This window comes from Delphinapterus leucas, chromosome 21, assembly GCF_059928025.1.
Source record: "Delphinapterus leucas isolate spDelLeu-1000000601 "Yukka" chromosome 21, BTC_Dleu_Yukka2, whole genome shotgun sequence".
NCBI lineage: Eukaryota > Metazoa > Chordata > Mammalia > Artiodactyla > Monodontidae > Delphinapterus > Delphinapterus leucas.
Genome location: NC_143149.1, coordinates 21767842 through 21789875, shown reverse-complemented (window position 1 = coordinate 21789875; position 22034 = coordinate 21767842). Strand labels below are relative to the sequence as shown.

General features: G+C 43.3%; 1 protein-coding gene across 10 annotated transcripts in view; it reads left to right on the top strand.

Annotated features, from left to right (window-relative positions):
- Positions 1-22034, top strand: part of MFHAS1 (multifunctional ROCO family signaling regulator 1) — a 115261-nt gene that overhangs the window by 82538 nt on the left and 10689 nt on the right. For 2 of the 10 annotated variants that reach the window (XM_089903683.1, XM_022571123.3), the window contains exon 2: positions 14970-15096. In XM_089903683.1, the coding sequence (XP_089759809.1) occupies positions 14970-15096 (127 nt within the window). Of the gene's footprint in view, positions 1-12544; positions 12674-14566; positions 14707-14969; positions 15097-15740; positions 15809-22034 lie in introns of those variants that run through there. The other 8 variants (XM_089903688.1, XM_089903687.1, XM_089903685.1 and 5 more) reach the window with 8 other exon arrangements.

Here is a 22034-nt window from a genome sequence, read left to right as displayed (position 1 = left end):
CGGGACGTGCCGATGTATTCAGTGTGTGGTGTGAGAGAAGAAGGGCGTAAAAAATGACCCCATGTGTTTTGTCCAAAGTAACTGAAGGACAGAGTGGACACTCACAGACACGAGAAGCCTGGGAAAGGAGTAGCCTGGTGGGGCGTGAGGCCAGTGGGAATCAGGAGTTTGATTTTGGTGTTTAATCAGTGTTTAATAGGTAGTGAGATCTCAGCTGATGTTCAGGCCGGAAGTCAGGACTGGAGGTGACCTGAGACCACGGCCAGGGGAGTGGACTGAGCTACCCCGAGAAATGGTTCTTTCCCCTGAGGAAGCCAGTCCTGTTTGGGGGTCCCATACTTTCTAACGGGTGTCAACACTTTTCATGATTACATTTTCTTTGCACTGAGGCTTCATTTGAAAGCCAGCTGCACCTGCCAGCAGGAAGGTGTACCTGAAAAATAAGAAAAAATAGACTTAAATAATTAAATAAGAATTCTTTCTTGTTCACAGTTACAACTTTGCAGAGGCTGGAGAGTCTAAGGGCTCGGTTTCCATTGGTCGTGCAATGTAACATTTTTCAGGACGCCAGGGATGCTTTTTGTTTAAAATGGCCTCAAGTCCAGGCTGGATCTTCTGGGAATGAAACTTGGGTGGGGGGAGTAGATAAAGAAAAGCTGGTGTTGGAAGAGGGTCCTGGCTGGAACACGGTCCCAGTAGTGTCTGTTTATGCAAGTGGGAGATATTCATGTGCAAAATAAGGCGGCTGAACCATCTCAAGCTTTCTTCCAGCCTCAAGGCTCTGTGGGTCTGACCCTAAGTCTGTGGGGTCTCTCAGCAACCCCTCACCCAGAGGAATTCATTTCTCCTGCCCCCTCCCTTCCTCCAAGAAAAACCGATTCGCAGGAATTCTTAGCTTCGTTCTGAGACCTGAAGCCAAGATACGGTTTCTGATCATCCTTCAGGACTTCAGGTGGCTTCCTTAGTCCTTCAAAACCAGGTCGATTTTGACAAGGCTGCCTGGCCAGTGTTTCAAATTTCAGTTCAGGTCCTAAAAGTTCCTCCCGTTTTTCAGTTGAAAGGAGAACTCAGGTTGGAAGGAGACAGTTTTAGTCTGAAGGCTTTTATGAAACTGTCTGTATTCACTCACTCCTGTGAGCCTGGAGCCGTTTCCAGTAAGAAGGAGGTGACAGGCTCTCCAAATAAAGAGTCACCTTTTGAAAGCACTCCAGCCCAGCAGCATGGGGGCTTTTGATGATCCTGACTTGCGTCTTGAGAAGAAGGCAGGCCAGCGCTGGGTTTGGGCTCTCTTCCCCACCCCCACCCCCGCCCCCTTAGCGTACTTTGATCTGTGAAGCATGTCTAATCCTCAGCCAAGTCTGCTAGAACTTTATCCAGAGCCGGAAAAGGGGAAATATTTTTCCTTTCTTGGGTGGATTTGTATTTGTATAAACCCTTAGCAACGCTGATGGAGCCAAGTGGCCAGCACACACGTCTGAGGAGCTGGAATGACTGAGTGGCGGGAACAGGCAGGGCAGCGTGTCCCTCTGTCCCTGGTCAGCTTTGATACGGGTCAGACCTACCGAAGGTCAGGAGAGGGTGGTATAAGTTCTCACGTGCATTTTGCTGAAGGATGTGCTTGTTCGTAAGGCCGTTTATACAACGGCTTGAGCTGAGCCAGCAACTGATGAGTTAACTCCAGATCATAACTCCAGTGAGACACCTGTATGTATATGAATGATTAGGTCACTTTATTTCTTTTGTCATCACTAAGAATATAGGGTTGTGGAAGGCCTTAGCTGTCCTCTGAAACTTTAACCTCGGAAGCTTGACCTTTTCACAGTGTGTCCCGTTATTGATTTTACTTGCATGAATTTGTCTACATCTTTTTGGTCAAGCCCTTGCCATTTCTCATGGGTAGTGAGTTTTTACTCTTCTTTTATTGAGGTAACATTGACTTATAACGTTATATAAGTTTCAGGTGTACCTTATATTTCTACATCTGTACACCCTATATTGTGCTCACCACCAAAAATTCAGTTTCTATCCATCACCGTCTATTTCCTCCTTTTTACCCTCCCCCCATCCCTTCCCCTCTGGGAATCACTATTCTGTTCTTTGCATCTACCTGTTTTTGTTTAGTTTGGTTTGTTCATTTAGTTATTGTTTATTAGTTTTTTATATTCCACATATGAGTGACATCAGACAGTATTTGTCTTTCTCCATCTGACTTCTTTCAGGGTGATGAATGATTTAATTATTTTTAATTTTTTTTATTCTTTTGGCCGTGCTGCACAGCATGTGGGAGCTTAGTTCCCCTGACCAGGGATTGAATCTGTGCCCCTTGCATTGGAAGCACTGTGTCTTAGCCACCGGACCACCAGGGAAGTCCAGGGTGGTGAACTTTTAAAGCCTGCTTACCATCGATACGAAGGCTTTCTTGTCCTAAAACCACCTTGTTGAAGTGGTACCTCACTGTTCCACATTTCTAGGATATAGCACGATTCGCTTTCAGATATTCTCGAGGAGTCTTGTACAGAATCTAAAGACAGGCTCTCTTGTCCTTGTGATATCGCGATTTGTATATTATCTGGGCTAGTCTGGGACTGATATAAAGGTGCTGACAACAGCCAGTGTATAGAACGTTGATATAAAGCAATCTATTATTTTGCTATTTTGGGCTCTTTTAGAACCAAAAGCAAACCCAGTGTAGGCACCCCAGTTTCTGGCAACTTCACTGGAGTAATTCTGCTACATATTAATAAACACCACAGGAGCCACGTTTACCTGCTGTCTCGGGATGTTTATCCTGGTCTCCAGGAATGTTTATTTTGTGTCTGTTGGGGTCTCATACTTCAGCAGGGAATCTTCCTAAAGTTTCTCCCTGGCATCTCATCCCAGTTCTGTGATGGACACTTGGGGAAGGAAACTCCTTGGGCACCCTGGGACTCTTTCAGCAGGTGGAGAGAATCCAGGTGGAAAAGCAGCCTGGAGGAGGAGGAGAAGATGGGGACTTTTGTTCCACCGCAGGTGATGGAAATAGGGGGGCTGTAGAAGGGGAATTTCAAAGCACTGAGTTATGAGGAAGTGGTGGGGAAGAGTGGTACAGAGGGTTGCTTGTGGTCACATAAAAACACAAAAAAGAAAAAAACGACATTAGGAAAAGGAAGTGTAAGCTTGTAATGTGAGGGAAGAAGATTTACAAAGAAATTTTGTCAGCAGATTCCCCACCCCCCGCCTTGGTTGAACTTTTGCCAAGTGCTTGATCTGAGGTCCCAGCTCTTTTGATCCAGAAGAGACCTATGTGATGATCCATCCAGGAGGGGCCCTGGACCAAATGCCACTCTTCTCAGTTTAGCATACCTGAGATGTTTAGTCACCTCCTGTTCCTCAAACAAACAAAAAGCTTTCTGAAATTAAAAGCAAACATTACTATGAGGACAGTCATCTTCTGTCAGGAATTGGGTTAAACAAGGAAAAGCTAGGCTTGTCTGCTCCAGATGGGCACCTGCCATAAAAGGAAAAATTTCAAAGTGTCCATCATGTGTGCCCGGCTTGCGGGGAGGCTTGGCTTCCACTGAGTTACTCATCAGGAAAGTCTGAGTGCTTCACAGGTTAGCATCATGGAATGAGTCAGAGAAGAAATCAAGAGTGTGGCCTTTGTCTTTCCTCCTGCCTGTAACTGTCACCACTGTCACCACCTTGGAGGATGTTGGGAAGACGCTGAAGTGTTGAAATTTCGTTTGTTCAGTGCAGCCTAATGACAAGCCATGAAGACTCACTGAAGATAGGTACTGAGTTATACCCTTAGTTCAAGGTCATCTCTAAGAACCCCAACTGGCCTGCTTCTGTTTTGCTGATAGGTTGTCCCCTCTTAATGATAAGACTTTACAAATTGTCCCCAAAGCTTCAAGGCACAGAAGGGCATTTCTGAGTGATTTTTTTAAAAAACAACAAAGTCCCAGCATTTAGAATCAAAACTGGACTTGAGAATTCAACAAATCTGGGAGACAGAAATACCTTTACACTGTTAAATTGCCTGGAACTCAGTGTATTCCTACACTTTGAAGAACTGCAGGGCTATATGGCGAAAGTGAAAACAGTTCTGGAAGACAGTCACAATGTCTGAGGGTATAAGTTTTTGCAGCTACCTTTGCACTTCATAACTTAGGATGTATCCGATTATTAGGTGGCCCTATCAAGTTGACTTCTTTCCAAGAGGAACAAATTGAGCCAAAAGCAAACTGCTCACAGGGAGAACACAGCATCCCTGCAGTTTGGGGGACCCCTCTCGGAGTCCCAGAGCTCCCTAAGAGTATATAGTGAGGCCCAAGTGCTGGATGGTATCTGTGGGCACCCGAGCTGACCTCCCTGTGGCCCAGCAGGAAGATGCCTGAGAATCTAGGGGGTACCCCAGCCAATTTCCTGAAGAGTTCAGCAGTATCCCCCAAGGCACATCCCCAGAGAGTTTCGAGGGTGGCCTAGCTGGCTTCCTCGTTGATTCAGCAGCAACCCTGGGGGCGGGTAGCTTTTCAGGGACTCTAGTTGGTGCCCATCTAGCCTCAGTTCAACAGCATGATCCCCACCTTCCCTCCAAAGACAGCTTCCTGGGGAATTTTGTCAGCACCCAGGGGACAGTTCCCTGCTGGCTTTAGCCAGCTGACTGTGGACTAGTCTGGCCTGGGCAGCCCAGCAGGCTTTTCCCCTACTCAGAGGCTGTACCACACCCCATCCAACCAACAAGGTCTGAATCTCAGCTTTGCCCAGGGCTCTCCCACGCCCAGGTTCTTCTTCCTGGGCAATTCTCCCTCAGCCTTGGAGTTATCCTTTAGAGTTTTCTTTCCTCTTGGTAGTAAATTCACTGTAATAGGTTAATAATTATTTCTATTAAAGCTTACTCTGTGGTTCTGTCTCCTGAGGAGACCCTGACTGATCCACACAGCCAGTAAATTTTAGCCAGGATTGCAACTAAGGCTATCTGATTCCAGAACCAAACTAATTTGTATTGTTTCTCTATGACCAGCAGTTTCATATACATTGATTGCTGTGATTAAAGTGCTTTAGACTAATTTTTTGTTTTTTAAATTTTTATTGGAGTATAGTTGATTTACAATGTTGTGTTAGTTTCAGGTGTACAGCAAAGTGAATCAGTTATACATATACATATATCCACTCTTTTTTAGATTCTTTTCCCATATAGGTCATTACAGAGTATTGAGTAGAGTTCCCTGTGCTATACAGTAGGTCCTTGTTAGTTATCTATTTTCTATATAATAGCGTGTACACGTCAATCCCAGTCTCCCAATTTATCCCTCCCCTGCCCCTTCCACCTGGTAACCATAAGTTTGTCTTCTACGTCTGTGGCTCTATTTCTGTTCTGTACCTTTTTTTTTTGCGGTACGCGGGCCTCTCACTGTTGTGGCCTCTCCCGTTGCAGAGCACAGGCTCCGGACGCGCAGGCTCAGCGGCCATGGCTTACGGGCCCAGCCGCTCCGCGGCATGTGGGATCTTCCCGGACCGGGGCACGAACCTGTGTCCCCTGCATTGGCAGGCGGACTCTCAACCACTGCGCCACCAGGGAAGCCCTGTAACATTTTTTTAGATTACACATATAGTATGATCATATGATATGTGTCTTTCTCTGTCTGACTTACTTCACTCAGTATGACAATCTCTAGGTCCATCCATGTTAAATGTCCTCATTCTTTGTTATGACTAATATTCCATTGTATATATGTACCATATCTTCGTTATCCACTCCTCTGTCAATGGACATTCAGGTTGCTTTCATGTCTTGGCTATTGTAAATAGTGCTGCAATGAACATTGGGGTGCATGTATCTTTTCGAATTATGGTTTTCTCCAGACATATGCCCAGGAGTGGGATTTTGGATTATATGGTAGCTCTATAAGTCTTTTAAGGAACCTTCATACTGTTCTCCATAATGGTTGTACCAATTTACATTCCCACCAACAGTGTAGGAGGGTTCCCTTTTCTCCACACCCTCCCCAGCTTTTATTGTTGGTAGACGTCTTGATGATGGCCATTCTGACTGGTGTGAGGTGATATCTCATGATAGTTTTCATCTGCATTTCTCTAATAATTCATGTGCTTTTGGCCATCTGTGTACGTCTTCTTTGGAGAAATGTTTATTTAGATCATCCACCCATTTTTTGCTTTTTTTTCTTTTTCTTTTTTTGTATTGAGCTGCATGAGCTGTTTATATCTTGGAGATTAATCCCTTGTCAGTCGCATCATTTGCAAATGTTTTCTCCCATTCTGTGGATTGTCTTTTTGTTTTATGGTTTCCTTTGCTGTGCAAAAGATTTTAAGTTTCATTATGTCCCATTTGTTTATTTTTGTTTGTATTTTCATTACTCTAGGAGGTGGGTCAAAAATAATCTTGCTGCAATTTATGTCGGAGAGTGTTCTGCCTATGTTTTCCTCTAAGAGTTTTATAGTATCCGGCCTTACGTTTAGGTCTTTAATCCATTTTGAGTTTATTTTTGCATATGGTGTTAGTGTTCTAATTTCATTCTTCTACATGTAGTTGTCCTGTTCTCCCACCACTTACTGAAGTGACTATCTTTTCTCCATTGTATATTCTTGCCTCCTTTGTCATGGATTAGTTGATCATAGGTGTGTAGGTTTATTTCTGGGCTTTCTGTCCTGTTCCACTGATCTATATTTCTGTTTTTGTGCCAGTACCATACTGTTTTGATGACTGTAGCTTTGTAGTATAGTCTGAAGTCAGGGAGCCTGATTCCTCCAGCTCCGTTTTTCTTTCTCAAGATGACTTTGGCTATTCGGGGTCTTTTGTGCTTCCATACAGATTGTAAACTTTTTTTGTTGTAGTTTCTGTAAAAAATGGCATTGGCAATTTTTTAAGTATTGCATGGACTGACTTTTGATAAAAATCTGTTTTCAATAGCAAGCACATGTTATTTCACCATTTTTTTTTTTAGTGGAAATGTCTACCATACAGATGGCTTTCTTACCACATAACCCACTCTGGAAAAGACGTGGACACCCCTGTTTATCTTTTCAGAAGAGCAGTTCATCACGTTGGCCTCCAGGGCCTTTGCGCTGGGCTCCTTTCTCTCTTTTTTACATTCTTTTTTATAATTAATTTATTTGTATTATTTATTTATTTTTGGCTGCGTTGGGTTTTTGGCTGCGTTGGGTCTTCGTTGCTGCACGCGGGCTTTCTTTAGTTGCGGTGAGTGGGGGCTACTCTGTTGTGGTGCGTGAGCTTCTCATTATGGTGGCTTCTCGTTGTGGAGCACTGGCTCTAGGCACACGGGTTTCAGTAGTTATGGCATGTGGGCTCAGTAGCTGTGGCACATGGGCTTAGTTGCTCCACAGCATGTGGGATCTTCCTGGACCAGGGTTCGAACCCATGTCCCCTGCATTGGAAGGTGGATTCTTTTTTTGTGTGTGTGTGGTACGCGGGCCTCTCACTGCCGTGGCGTCTCCCGTTGCAGAGCACAGGCTCCAGACGTGCAGGCTCAGCGGCCATGGCTCACAGGCCCAGCTGCCCCGGGGCACGCGGGATCCTCCCAGACAGGGGCACCAACCCGCGTCCCCCACATTGGCAGGCAGACTCAACCACTGCACCACCAGGGAAGCCCAGAAGGTGGATTCTTAACCACTGGACCACCAAGGAAGTCCCTCCTTTCTCTTTTTTATCTTCTGAGCCTTGTGATCTTTCACTCATTCTATTACTCACTCCTCCATCTACCCACCTGTTCATTGTAGTAGTTCAGACACGGAGACTTAGAGCTGGAGAAAACTCAGAGAGCAACAGGGCCATTTCCTTAATTGTGTTTTTCGGGTGTGGGATACCCAGCTCAGAGTACAAGTGGCAAGTACAACATAATTCACCGCTTCGTGGAAATCTGTCTCTGGCTGTGGTTCCCACTTCTGCCTCCCGTTCTTTCCTCAGCCCTCTTCAGTCACACACCCGTCCCCACCTTTCTGCTTCTGTCAAAGCCTCCAGTCACCTCCAAGCCCAGTGGTCCCGTCTCCGTTGTTACTTTGCTTGTCCACTCAGCAGAGTTGAGCACAGCTGGTCACTCCCTTTTCTTGAAGGAGTTTGGTTTCCTTTGTGAAGCCACGTTCTTCCTGTTCTCCTTCTGCCTCCTTGGCAGTTCCTGGCTGGCCTCTCTCCTTTTCAGCCTCTAAACTTTCAGTGCTCTAAACTTGGAGCACCCCAGGCTGTCTGTTTCCTTTTTCTTCTTTATCTACTCAATTTCCTGGGTGATGTCATTCACTTGTATGCCTTTCCAGATCATGTGTTTGCTGATTCCTCCCAAATCTCTACCTCCAGTCTTAACCTTTTCCTGCAAATCCAGAACTGAATGTGTAATTCCACAATTAATATCTATCACCCTGTTGTCTAACAGTCAGATCTAACTTGGCCAAAACAGAACTCCTAATTTCTCCCCTTCCCACTAACAATCTTCTCGCTTAGTCTTGCAAGTAGTACCACCAGCTGCCGTCTTCCCATACCAAAGATTTGGAATTATCCTTGGCTCGTCTCTGCATCCTACCTCCACATCCAATTCACTGGCAAGTCCTGCTGACCGTCTATGAAACATAACGCCAGTCTCTCCAGACCAGGCCTCCACCACCTCTCACCTGGGCTCCTCTGTGAGCCTTCTTATGGTTTCCTTGCCTTCATTTTGCCATCCCACACAGCAGCCAGAGGAATCTTCTTAGATCAGATGTCATTACTCCATTTAAAACCTTCCATATGGCTCCCCACCACTTAGAATCAAAACCAAACATTTTCCCCTGTCTGCAGAGTCCATGATCTGGGCCTCACTGTCTTGCCTCTTCATCTTGTCCCGTTTCCCCTTCACCCCATGATCTAGATTCTTCTCTGGGCAGCCAAGCATCTTCCTACTTTCATGACTTTGCATTAGCGGTTTCCTCTGCCTGGAATGTTCTTCCCATGGCTTGCTTCTCCTTGTCGTTCAGCTTTCAGCATAAACGTCACCTCCTCAGAGAGGCATCCTGGGCAACCCATTCACTCCCTATCTCATTAGCCTGTTTTAATAATCTGTGTAACAAGTTTTTAATAAGTTATGTAGTTGGTTCCTTACTAATCTTCCTTCTAGACTGTAAGCGCCACGAAATCAGGGGTCTTCGTGTACCTTATTCGCTGCTGTTCTCTCAGAGTCTGTGGTGCTGTCTCACATTAGTTGGTGGTTGTTATGTACCTGTTAAATGAATGAGTGAACTCAGTGGCAGAACCAGGCCTAGGACATAAGATTTTCCTCTTTCGTTTCACATCTAATTTATACCAGGATGTCTTTTGCCAGTAAAGTTATCCTAGCTCCAAGTTATTGATATCTCCTGTTTACTTAAAGGTTATGGTAGAATTTCCAAAAACAATTCCAAAGCCAAATTACCTTTAATCCATTTTGATCTTAAATTTACTTTTAAACTTCACCTTTCATTTCAATATGTTGGAAAATACCACATTCAATGACATTTTATGACCTATATCCTTTAGTTTTTAAACTTAAAATTGTTTCCATTTATTCCAAGTGACTATTATAAATGGTACTTTAAGACACTTTTATAAGTTGGGAAGATCACACTTCCATAGTTGTGCATAATTTTTACCTCTGTGAAAACGATGTCGGCCAGAGATGGGCCCAGTCCTGGTCTCGGAGATGGAAGGACCAGGTCTGTTTGTGCTCTTGACACAGGCTCGCTGTGCTGCTTCCTGCACATCAGTTTCTCTTCTAAAAAAAAGTCATAATTCATAGTCACAAAATGGCTTTTTTTTAAAAAACAGGACTACCAAAAAGTACAACCTAGTCTATTTATTTTATTTTTTTGGAACAGCAGCCAAGCTGGAGCTGCCCAACCCTGGTCCTGAGGGAGGTGCTGTGCTGAGGCTCAGCCATGGGGACCGTCCCCTAAAACGGCATGAGGTGGCCAGGTCTGCAAATGTTGGTTTTGTGGGAACCAATAGGTACTGAGAGATCTCTTCTGCTCCCTTTTCTCACACTTTTAAGTGTGCACAGTGGTGCATTTTTCTTATTTTTTATTCAAGTGTACTTGATTTACAGTATTATGTTAGTTTCAGGTGTACAGCACAGCGATTCATTTTTGCAGCTTATACTCCATTATACGTTATTATGAGATAATGGCTATAATTCCTTGGGCTATACAGTATATCCTTGTTGCTTATCTATTTTATGTGTAGTACTCTGTATCTGTTAATCCCCTACTCCTAAACTGTCCCTCTTCCGCTTTGGTAGCCACTAGTTTGTTTTCTGTGAGTCTGTTTCTGTTCTGCTGTATACATTTGTTTGTATTATTTTTTAGATTCCACATATAAGTGGTATCATACAGTATCTGTTTTTCTCTCTCTGACTTATTTCACTAGGCATAATATTCTCTAGGTCCATTCATGTTGCTGCAAATGGTAATATTCCATTGCATGTATATACCACATCTTCATTATCCAGTTGTCTGTTGGTGGGCACTTGGGTTGCTTCCATATCTTGGCCGTTGTAAATAGTACTGCTGTGAACACTGGGGTGCATGTATCTCTTCAAATTAGTGTTTTCATTTTTTCCCAGATACATACCCAGGAGTGGAACTGCTGGATCCTATGGTAGTTCTATTCTTAATTTTTTGAGGAACCTCCATACTGTTTTCCATAGTGGCTGCACTAACTTACATTCACAGTGTTTACCTCTCCTTTGTATATACTTTCTGGCCTTTGTTTTGTTTTAAGACAAGATGTCCTTTTACCTCTGTCTGGCGTTCGTCTTCATATAAAAGGGACCGTGGAGTTCTCCCATCTTTGCTGCCTTTGGTAACTCAGTGGGCTTGCGAAGTGGGAGCCTGCCTGCTCATCAGTTTCTGAGGGTGCTGCCTTTGCCCTGAGGGGATGTGGGAAACATGCGTTTGTGTATCATTGCATCTCATCCAGAGTCACACTTAAAAGACAGCAGTGAACTTTGCGGGGCGGAGGAGTGAGCTTCAGAATATTCAAGCTGAAAGAGGCCTTGAAGAAATCTAGATAATTCCTTATTTAATAGAATCTATATAATTGCTTGTTTTAATTTCCAGACCACTTTTGCTGTTTTGAGGGATGTTCATAACTCAGATCTTTACCCTGGATCAGGAAGTGGGTTTTATTTGTACTGAAAAGACATGTTTTAGGCTTTTAATATTGTGGTTTGGGTCGTCAGAGTGATACCTTTTTAGTATTTTGCATAATGTGCCCAGTATTTGTGAATTCTAATGATTAGCAGAAAAAGACGAGCTCATTTCACTCATCTCCTGTAGTTTAAAAATAAATCGTAATAAAACTTGGTGTTCTATCCTTCCACAGGGGAAAAACAACTAATGAGCGTTCACTAGCATTTTAATGCCAGAAATCTTGAGACAGAGTGATTAAGTAAGAATAGCTTTTCATAACTTTAATAGGCACAGGGAGACTGTGTAGTGGCTTAATACAGCCTCAGTAGATGCAGTGGTCTGTTCGTCCAGCCAAGTTTCTGCTACTTCAGGAAGACTGTGTAAAAACCGCACATGAATAGAGAATTTCCAACAGAGGAGAAAGCACCTGCATTTAAAGCTGGCGTCTCCCTTCAGTGTGAAGCATATACTTAGCCTTTTTTTTTTTAAATTGATCCAAGCATAAAAATAAACAAATAACCTCAGGACCATTTAATCTTGAATGACCCGTTTCACTCCAAATGCAGTTGTGTTCCTTATCAGTTTATGTTTCTAATGAGAACATACTTTCAAATTTTCTTTCTACACAGAAATATTGGTCTCATAATTTTTAATGACTACAGAGAATTCTGTCTTCTGAATTGTGTCATAGTTTTTAATCATTTCCCCTTTGTTGAATATTTGAGAGGGTTACTAAGTTTTCACTGTTTCATGAATAGTGTTGCTATGAGCAATCATTGTATAATTTTTGTAAGAAAGGCCCACTTCCTTGAAGCGAATTCCTAAAAATGGAAATATAACAGGTCACATGAATATTTCTCCTTCCTCTATTGGTAACATTTTCTGTAAATATAACATTTTTTTTTGCAGCTGCCACCAACTTTGGGATTTATCTTTTTTATTAGCTTTTTGCCAGTGATGACAGATGTGTAATAAATCTAAATTCCCCACACTTCCAGGTCTTTTCCAGTCCTGGAAATCAGTATTAGTCTGGCCTTCTCATTTGTTCTCTAGCATCTCATAACTTCCTAGGGGGCATCCACTGCACAGTACCATAGTTCTTTTTTTGTGCACTCGACTTTCTCCAGTGCCGAAGCCCTCCACATCACAGGCCTTGCTTTAGACTCCTGTATCCCTGCAGCTCCTCACACAGTAATATCTCCCTAATTAGGTGCTCAACCAATAGGCTGTGCTTTAGTTTGAAAATCAAGTTTGTGTTACGGAAATCAGAGCCAATTAGCTTCTATTTTAGTAGCCAACATGTTAGGAACCACTGTTTGTGTTACTGATAAGATAGTTTTTTGTTGTTTTTTTTTTTTGAGAGGAAAAATCCGTTTCTCTTACTTTCTTAATTTAGCAGCTGGGCACGTTTCCGAAATCCTCAGAATCTGGCCCCAAGCAGTAGCTTGTCAGAGTGCACGTATGTCCTGGAGCTCGTGAACCGTTCTGTTTCTTGCTCATCTGCACAGCACCAAGTGAATTTTTCGTATGTATGAAATTTCTCAGTGCCTTCGACTTTCCTGCTGTTTCAGTGGCTGGCAGTGCTGCTAGGGGTACGACCCACACAAAACCAGTTCCCTGGACCTGGGTGATTCTGGGCATCTGGAGCAGGGCGGGGGGCACTAAAGCTCTTGGTTTAATAGAAATTGATAGCCAATGCTTAATAGTCAACTGCGAATTATTTCCAGTTCTCTGGCAAAACCTACACTGTTCCCAGCAAGGAAGCCAGCGGTGCAGGAACGGGAGCCTGGGGTTGGGGCTTGACATCTACATTTGTTATCCCTGGGCCCTCAGGCACTTGCAGGAAGGAGGAGCAGAGGCCTGTGTGAAATTCCCACCAGGAGAGAGTTCTTGGGGGAAGCCAGAGATTCCCAGTCTGGGTTCAAGCCTTGGGGGTAATCTTGGGACAGAAAGTAGAAACTGAAAGTATCAGGTGAGGAAGCAGGGGAGGGCGTCCAGGACGGGGGTGGGGTGGGGGTGGGGTGTGTTAACAAGCCTGGGTCGTTCAGAGCATTCTCTTGGTGCAGTTCTAGCCCCGTGGTAGGTGGTGGGTTTAAAGCTCTCTGTGAGACTCCAAGCAAATCTGATAAACTCAGAGACCTTCTGACTTGTAAAGTGGTATTTGGACTGGATGACTTCCAAGTCTCAGTCTGGTGCAACATGCTCTTACTTTGGTTCATTTTATGACTTCGAGAGCATTTAATGTTTACGTTTTTAATTTGCCTTTTTATATTTTGAGATCTTTTCCTAGCTGGTGTCGGAGCAGAATTCTGATACCCATGATACAAGCTAATGATGCTAAATTAACTTTTGCAGTCATTTGGTGTTTACATTAGTTTGGTTAAGGAACTCAAATTACATTTGGTTCGTATTGTGCAAAGCCATATAAAATTGTTCAAACCAGGAAACAGCTGTCTTTCATAAAAGTACAAAGATGTCAGTGGTTAGTTCATTACTGAATAATAGCATTTTGGGATTACTTTTCTAGGAGAGATGTGTTCTGGAGTAAAGAAGCAGTCCCCACTTTGGGGGGATGGGTATCAGAGGGTGGCAGCAAAAGGTAAGGGCCCCAGAGATGTTCCCAAGGTCACAGCCTGAGTCTGCCCCTTGCTAGCCTTGACTCTGGGTACATCACATAACCTCCCTGAACGTTAGCTTCCTGATTTGCAAAATGAGGATAAACCTTATAGTAACATTGTAAAGATGAAATGAGATGTATGTTTAAAGCTGTCTGTTCAGTGCTAGCACATGGGCATGCTCTGTCAATGTGAGTTCGCTGAAGGTGAGACGTTTAGATACACGGCATTTTCAGTCAAAGGATTTTTTGTATCCTCACGTGAATGGCATATACTTTGGGGTCCCCAGAATTTCAAATCAGTAATACAAGTGATGACTGTTGATGTTTTATTTCCAGTAGCATCTTTCCCCAGTTGGCAGATGTTTTGTGTCCTTGGTTTCATTTATTTACTTTCTAGGTATAAGTAGGGGAATTTAGGCAATAATGCACCATTGTCCGCCAAAAGCTATTTTTTGAATTTTCTGAGCAAGAGCTGGCCATGAAAACAGAGAAAGGGCAGAGGGTGCTACTGGGTAAGCGGACAGTGGGGAGGAAAGCAAGAAACGGAAGGCATCACTGCTCTTGGGGATTTGATGATCTGGTTGGAGATCGTATCCGGGGCAGGCAGAGTACGCAGGTTTCCTTTGGGGTGACTTACTAGCTCCCATTACTCATAAGAGAGCATTGTGTTGGTCCTTTACAAATCCGCACACACACCTACCCAGGAAATCCTCTTGCCAGCATGAACCAGCCTGTTTACCTTGATAACACACCTTTAGTCAGCTGCATTTCCAGATCATTAATACGGGGCTTTGTTGCAAGGCTGCTGTGAATTCCATCTGCCCCCATCCTCATTATGAACACCTCCTTGGCAGCCCTGCTTCTCCGGGCTCGAGGGATCCTGGCTCAGTTTGCTGCGACGTCTAGATAAAGATCTCTGGAGCCCATCTGGGGAAAGGAAGGTGAGGAAAAGAGTGGCAGATGCTGTCTCTGTCCGGAATGGCAGCCTTCCTGCCATCACCGTTAGAATGTTCTCCACAGTGATGCAGATGAGCCAGTGAGAGCAGAGCCAGTTCTGCTCTGGTTGCACATTTGTTCTCTGATTCCACTGTCTGCAGACCCTTCCCGTCGTCCTCACTACCTGCCCTGCTCCCTCTACCCCCTCTCTAAGGTGGCCTCACTTTTGAAGGCAAATCTCACTAATGCATGTTTCTCTCTCCTGCAGGGGAGTTGCTGAGTCAGCCCAGACCAGAAGGCGTGGCAGAGATCATTTGCCCCAAGAATGGCAGCGAGCGAGTGAATGTTGCCTTGGTTTACCCACCCACACCGACTGTGATCAGCCCATGTTCCAAGTGAGTTCTGAACCCGCAGCCCCTGTCCCTCACTCCTCTGAGAACAAAAATCCAGGTTAAAGTACCTTTCATCAAACCTGGAAATGCTCCCCCAGGGCAGACCTAGTTATCTGGGCAACAGCAAAACTATGGCTTATACAACAAACTAGGAACTTTCATTTTTTGTTATTTGTGATGTTTTTTTTTTTTTTTACTTTTGCTGATAAAAGAACATTTTAAAACAGCTTTTTTGAGATTTTGTTCACATATTATACAGCTCACTTGTTTAAAGTGTATGATTCATTGTTTTTTAGTATATTTGCAGGTATATGCAACCAAAAAGAGCGATTTTTTTTTTTGATAGCGAGTCATAATTCTGTCATTGTAGTATGAAGTGGGCCCTCATTTTAGAAAACAGCGAGGGCTCATTAAATAAGAAAAGCTGGCAGAAAATCTGTAGCAGATCCTTTTTTCTTGTGGGTCTCTCTGATTCTCTATCAGTCCTCGACAATCAGAAGCTGTGTGGTTTTTTCCCACCTTCCCCAAAATGGACTTAAAGACACAGAATGTACCCGTGTGAACTAACTTTTGGATACAAGGTTAGCTTAGCATTAAACTCAGATGATAAACTTAGGTTAAACTCATCTGTTTGGTTTCTTCTGTAGTGTTAAGAACTGAACAGGCCACTTTAGACTGAGATGAAATACCTTTCTACTGCAAATCTTGAAAAGCAGTAAGTAGTCCCTGGTCTTCTGGGTGATATCAACAAAGTATTCATGAAGGAGACTTCAAGCATTTTTCTTCCTAGTTGACCACATAGAATATTTTTTCCATATCTAAGCTTTGTATAGGGATGTTGGAAAGTTCGTATTTGAGAATGGTGACCTGTTACGGCCTCTTGAGATGGTGTCAGGCTGCATTCCTGAGAGTTTGTGTGATAGGAACTTATGTCTCTGACCCTCCAAGTATCAGCTTTCCTGCCCTTGATATGCTGTCTGCAGAGCAAGGGTCTGCTGGGGATTTCTCATTCATTAGCAGCTGTCCCTTTTCTCCAAACTGGGTGACTCATTAGACAGAACATCCCTAATCCGTCTTTGCTGCAAAATGTCACTGAACACCCAAGGGAAATTCTTTTCTCGTGCTCTTCTATTCAGAATGCTTTTTAAGGTTAACTTATCACTAATATATGACCCTATGACATTGTGAAACCTTGAAATGCTTCTTAGGATTACCCAGTAACTAAATATGAACCAGAACATTCCCCTGTCCTGAGCATACCAAACATCAGAAATGTTACCATTCTCTGAATTGGTATACACTGGTGCCTTTCTTACACATAGGGTAAGGATAAAGGGATATTATAAAAAACAGGGTCTGGAACGGAGGGAAACAATTGTGCAATAGGCTTTGCATGGGTGTAGATTTTCCTGAGCCAGGAGAGACGGTAACCTATCGTTTTGCCATAGCCACATGGCATTTAATAGACGAGATAGAGGTTGGAGTTAAAATATCCACTTGCACGAGAAACCACAGTGGCACCAAGCCAGAGTTAGTGTCTTCTCACCGGCTTCTGTTGTACTGCCACAGAACGACATTTATACCAAGCTGCAGAAATGCTATCAGCTCCTCTCTCTTCCAGTTTATCATACCTGAAATGAACAAGCAGCTTTAAAGCCCTGGGTAATCAGAGCCACATGACCTGAGACTTCTAGATGCTGGAGGGGATACCTTTAGGGACTGAACTGCTTTTGACCTAGCTCTGTGAACAGTTTTATTTTGAAATGGATTTTTAAGAAAAGGTCTCATACAATGGATGGCAGATTTAGAGGGTAACTCTCAATTCTAAATGAAGGAATATCCTTGAGAACAAAATGGAAACCAACAGTCAGGCCCTACACAGCCCAGTGGGAACTCTAATTTACAAGTGGATGGCAATGTATTGGAAGTGGGATTTGGGGATCGATGAGGAAAGCTGTCCCAGGAGGTGGTCGTTAGGTCCAGACAGCTTGGGTCTGAGCCTGAGAGCTTCTGAGAGTTAGACGTAGGGTCTCAGCGGACAGTAGAAATTGGCAGACTGGAGTTATTGCCCTGGTTTTGCAACTCCAGCCCCAGTTAACTTAGGCAAGTCACTAGGGAGTGACCTTTTACTGTTCTCTCCTCCTCTAAAATGTAGGTCGATGGTCAAGATCAGACTTTCTTCATCAGGCACGTGTGTATCAGAATTTCCAGGGCCAGGCACTAGTCTTTAAGAAAACGAGTCACTCAGATGATTGTCATGTGTGTGTCAGACATTCTGCTCGTTGAGATCCCCTCCAGGGCTCCCAGGCCAGTGAGTCTCATCTTCAGGAGAATTCTTAATAATTTTGCCAGGACGATAGGTGGCAACCAGAGCCATCCCAGGAAAACCAGAATAATCACCCGACTCTTAGGTCATTGATCCAGATCTTACAGTGGTTTTAAAAAGGCATCCCAAGCTCTTCGTTGACCAGTTTACCCCTCTCCTTTATAGGTTAAATGAGACTTGTCATTAACGGCCTGCCTTTGACCATGTGTAAAATAATGGTGCTACTATGAGCTTTATAAGGAAAAACCATTGATGAATGTTATTTGATTGGATCTTCCTTATGAATTCCAAGCTTCTCTATTTCTCATTTTTTTAAATTTCGAGGTGTGTTATTCACCTATAGACAGAGAATAAAGAGCAAGTAGTGATTTTTTTTTAAGAAAGTGACTTATTCTCCTAATTCACCTTGGATGATGGCGAAGTCTCTGCCAGCGTTCCACGGGGAAGAGGTTACATGAAGTGAATGAAATGCCTGGCCTTCGGCACTTCGCTCTCCAAGGAGAAGCGTATCAACTGAGTGACTTCTTGGTCCCTTGGCTGATATCAGATAGAAATACGAGTCATTTCCATACTTTGGCGATCCTGGGCTGATTTTCAAGGATATTTGCCTTGGAGATGAGATGAAAATTCATCTAGTAGCAGATTTGCTGGGTTGCTTTGAAAAATTCTGACCTCCTTAAGGATATGGATTCTGTCTGATAAACAGTTTTTTAAAGCTTTGGTATGCTTTCATACCATCAGACTTACCCATTCGGTGACGGTTCATATATTTACAGAGTTGTGCAGCTGTCACCACAATCTCATTTTAGAACATTTTCATCATTCCAAAGAGAAATTTCATGCCCATGCCCACCTGCAGTCACTGTGTCTAATACAATACCTAGTTCCATGCAGAAAATAAATAATTTTTAGTGCCAGTTTCAGGAATGGTTTTGCTCCCTGGTGTGTTGGTATTAAACAGATTTGTGAGTTTTAATTTAAGGAAATTCGTACAAACACTTGTTATCCTTGGCCCAGTGCAGTCTGAAGGCAGTGGAGTGACGTGTACCCCTGCTGCCAGCCCCCTGTTTACTGAACAGTAGAAGGGAAATGGAGTTTCTTGGAGGGAAATCAGCCTCCTTCAGAACTCTGCCTATACCTAAAGTATAGGTAGCAGTTTTTAAAAACAAAGACTTAGTTGTTAAGAGCAGTTTTAGGTTCACAGTAAAATCGAGCAGAAGGTACAGAAAGACCCCATCTACCCGCTGCCCTGGCCACATACAGCCTCCCCAACCAGACTGGAACATTTGTCACAGGTGATGAACCTACACTGACACCTTGTTATCACCCGAAGCCCACGCTTTACATTAGGGTTCACACTTGATGTTGTACGTTTCATGGGTTTGGACAAATACAGAATGACATGTATCTACCATTGCAGTATCTCATACAATATTTTCATTGCCCTAAAAAATCCTCTGCATTCCCCCTCTTTATCCCTCCCTCCCCTCTTAACCCTTGGCACCCACTGATCTTCCTTTTTTTAGCTTTATTGGGATGTAATTGACAGATAAGTAAGATATTTAAAGTGTACACTGTGGTAATTTGATATCCGTATGCACTGTGAAAGGAGTCCCACCATGTAGTTAATTAACACATCCATCTGTCACGTATTTATCCTTCAGAACTTCTGAGCGGCAGCCTAACTGACCTTTAATATAGACAGGGATACTGAGTCTTGGACTTTAGGGATCATAAAGGGCAAAAATATACTTTCAGTGGGAAAAGCAAGGCAAGTACAACAGAAGGATTTTTTTTTTTCATTAAAAAATTATTTGTGAATTCCTGTCTCATCCTGTTGCTTTACAGGTTGAGACACTTTAAAATTCCAGCTCAGAAGGGAAGTGTGAACTTCTTTGGGCAAATTGCAGCTTGCTATTCGCCTTTCATTTTTAGATAACTTATGGACTATTTCTTTCTCATTTCCAAAGAGATTTTCCTCCTTTACCAATTAAAATATATATTCTGAAAAACTGCCACTTGACTCTAATTTGTCTACTGATTTTCATTTAAAAGACATGATTCAGAAGGTTAGCTATGAAAATGTTTTACCTTAAGAAATACTGGAGATACATACAGTGGGTGGGGACAAAATGGCGGAGTAGAAGGACGTGAGCTCACCGCCTCTCATGAAAACAACAAAATCACAACTAACTACTGAACAACTATCAATAAAAAAATGATGGAACCTACCAAAAAAGATCCTACATCCAAAGACAGAAGAAACCACAACAGCACAGTAGGAGCCGTGCAATCACGATAAAATCAAATCCCGTACCGGCCAGGTGGGCAAACCACCAGCTGGAAAATAACTGTATCATAGAGGTTCTCCCACAGGAGTGAGAGTTCTGAACCCCACATCAGGCTCCCCAGCCTGGGGGGTCTGGTTTCAGGAGGAGGAGCCCCCAGAGCATCTGGCTTTGAAGGCCAGTGGGATTTGATCACAGGAATTCCACAGGACTGGGGGAAACAGACACTCCAGTCCTGGAGAGTGCACACAAGGCCTCATGTGCACTAGGACCCAGGGGAAAAAGCAGTGACCTCACAAGAGCCTGGGCCAAACCTATCTGCTGGTATTGGAGGGTCTCCTACTGGTGGGGGGAGGGGGGACGACTTTGGCTCACTGTGGGGACAAAGACACTGGTGGCGGTAGTTCTGGGGAGTACTCATTGGTGCAAGTCCTCCTGGAGGCTGCCATTTTCTCACCAAGACCTGGCCCCAGCCACCAGCCTGTAGGCTCCAGTGCTGGGAGGCCTCAGGTCAGACAAGCATCAGGGTGGGAACACAGCCCCACCCATCAGCAGACAGGCTGCCTCAAGTCTTCCTGAGCCCACAGCTGCCCACTAAACACACCCCTTGACAGGGCCCTGCCCACCAGAGGGACAAGACCCAGCTCCACCCACAAGTGGGCAGAAACTAGTCCCTCCCACCAGGAAGCCTGCACAAACCCCTTAGATCAGTCTCATCCACCAGGGGGCAGACAGCAGAAGCCAAGAAGAACTACAACTCTGCAGCCTATGGAGTGGAAACCACAATGACAGAAAGTTAGACAAAATGAGCCAGCAGAGGAATATGTCCCAGACGAAGGAACAAGATAAAACCTCAAAAGAAAAACTAAGTGAATTGGAGATAGGCAATCTAACTGAAAAAGAATTCAGAGTAATGATAGTAAAGATGATCCAAAATCTTGGAAAAAGAACGGAAACATACACCGAGAAGATACAAGAAATGTTTAACAAAGAGCTAGAAGATCTAAATAACAAACAAACATAGATGAACAATACAATAACTGAAATGAAAAATACACTAGAAAGAATCAATAGAACAAATGAGGGAGAAGAACGGATAAGTGAGCTGGAAGACAGAATGGTGGAAGTCACTGCTGTGGACAAGAATAAAGAAAAAAGAGTGAAAAGAAATAAGGACAATCTAAGAGAACTCTGGGACACCATTAAACAACACCAACACTCACATTATAGGGGTCCCAGAAGGAGAAGAGAGAGAGAAAGGACCTGAGAAAATAGCTAAGGAGATAGTAGCTGAAAACTTCCCTAACATGGGAAAGGAAGCAGTCACCCAAGTCCAGGAAGCACAGAGAGTCCCAGGCAGCATAAACCCAAGGAGGAACACACAAAGGCACATAGTAACCAAACTGACAAAAATTAAAGACAAAGAGAAAAAATTAAAAGCAACAAGGGAAAAGCAACAAAACATATAAGGGAATTCCCATAGGTAATCAGCTGATTTCTCAGCAGAAACTGCAGGCCAGAAGGGAATGGCATGATATATTTAAAGTGATGAAAGGGAAGAACCTACAACCAGGAATACTCTATCCAGCAAGGCTCTCATTCAGATTTGATGTAGAAATCAGAAGCTTTACAGACAAGCAAAAGCTAAGAGATTTCAGCACCACCAGACCAGCTTTGCAACAAATGCTAAAGGAACTTCTCTAAGTGGAAAAGAAAAGGCCACAACTAGAAACAAAAAAATTACAAATGGAAAATCTCACTGGTAAAGGCAAACATTACAGTAAAGGTAGCAAGTCATCCACACACAAAATGATATGAAAGCCAGCAGTCGTGAAAAGAGAATACAGATGCAGGATATCAGAAATGCACTTGAAATTAAAAGACCAGCAACTTAAAACAATCCTGTTTTTATATAGATTGCTGTATTAAAACCTCATAGTAACCACAAACCAAAAATCTACAATAGATGCACACACAAAAAAGAATAAGAAATCCAAACACAACAGTAAAGTTAGTCATCAAATCACAAGAGAACAAAAGAGGAAAGAAAAAAGACCTACAAAAACAAACCCAAAACAAATAATAAAATGGCAATAAGAACCTACATATCAATAATTGCCTTAAACGTAAACAGACTAAACGCTCCAACCAAAAGACACGGACTGGCTGAATGGATACAAAAACAAGACCTGTATATATGCTGTCTACAAGTGACCCACTTCAGATCTAGGGACACATACAGACTGAAAGTGAGGGGAATGAAAAAGGCAAATGGAAATCAAAAGAAAGCTGGAGTAGCAATGCTCATATCAAACAAAATAGACTTT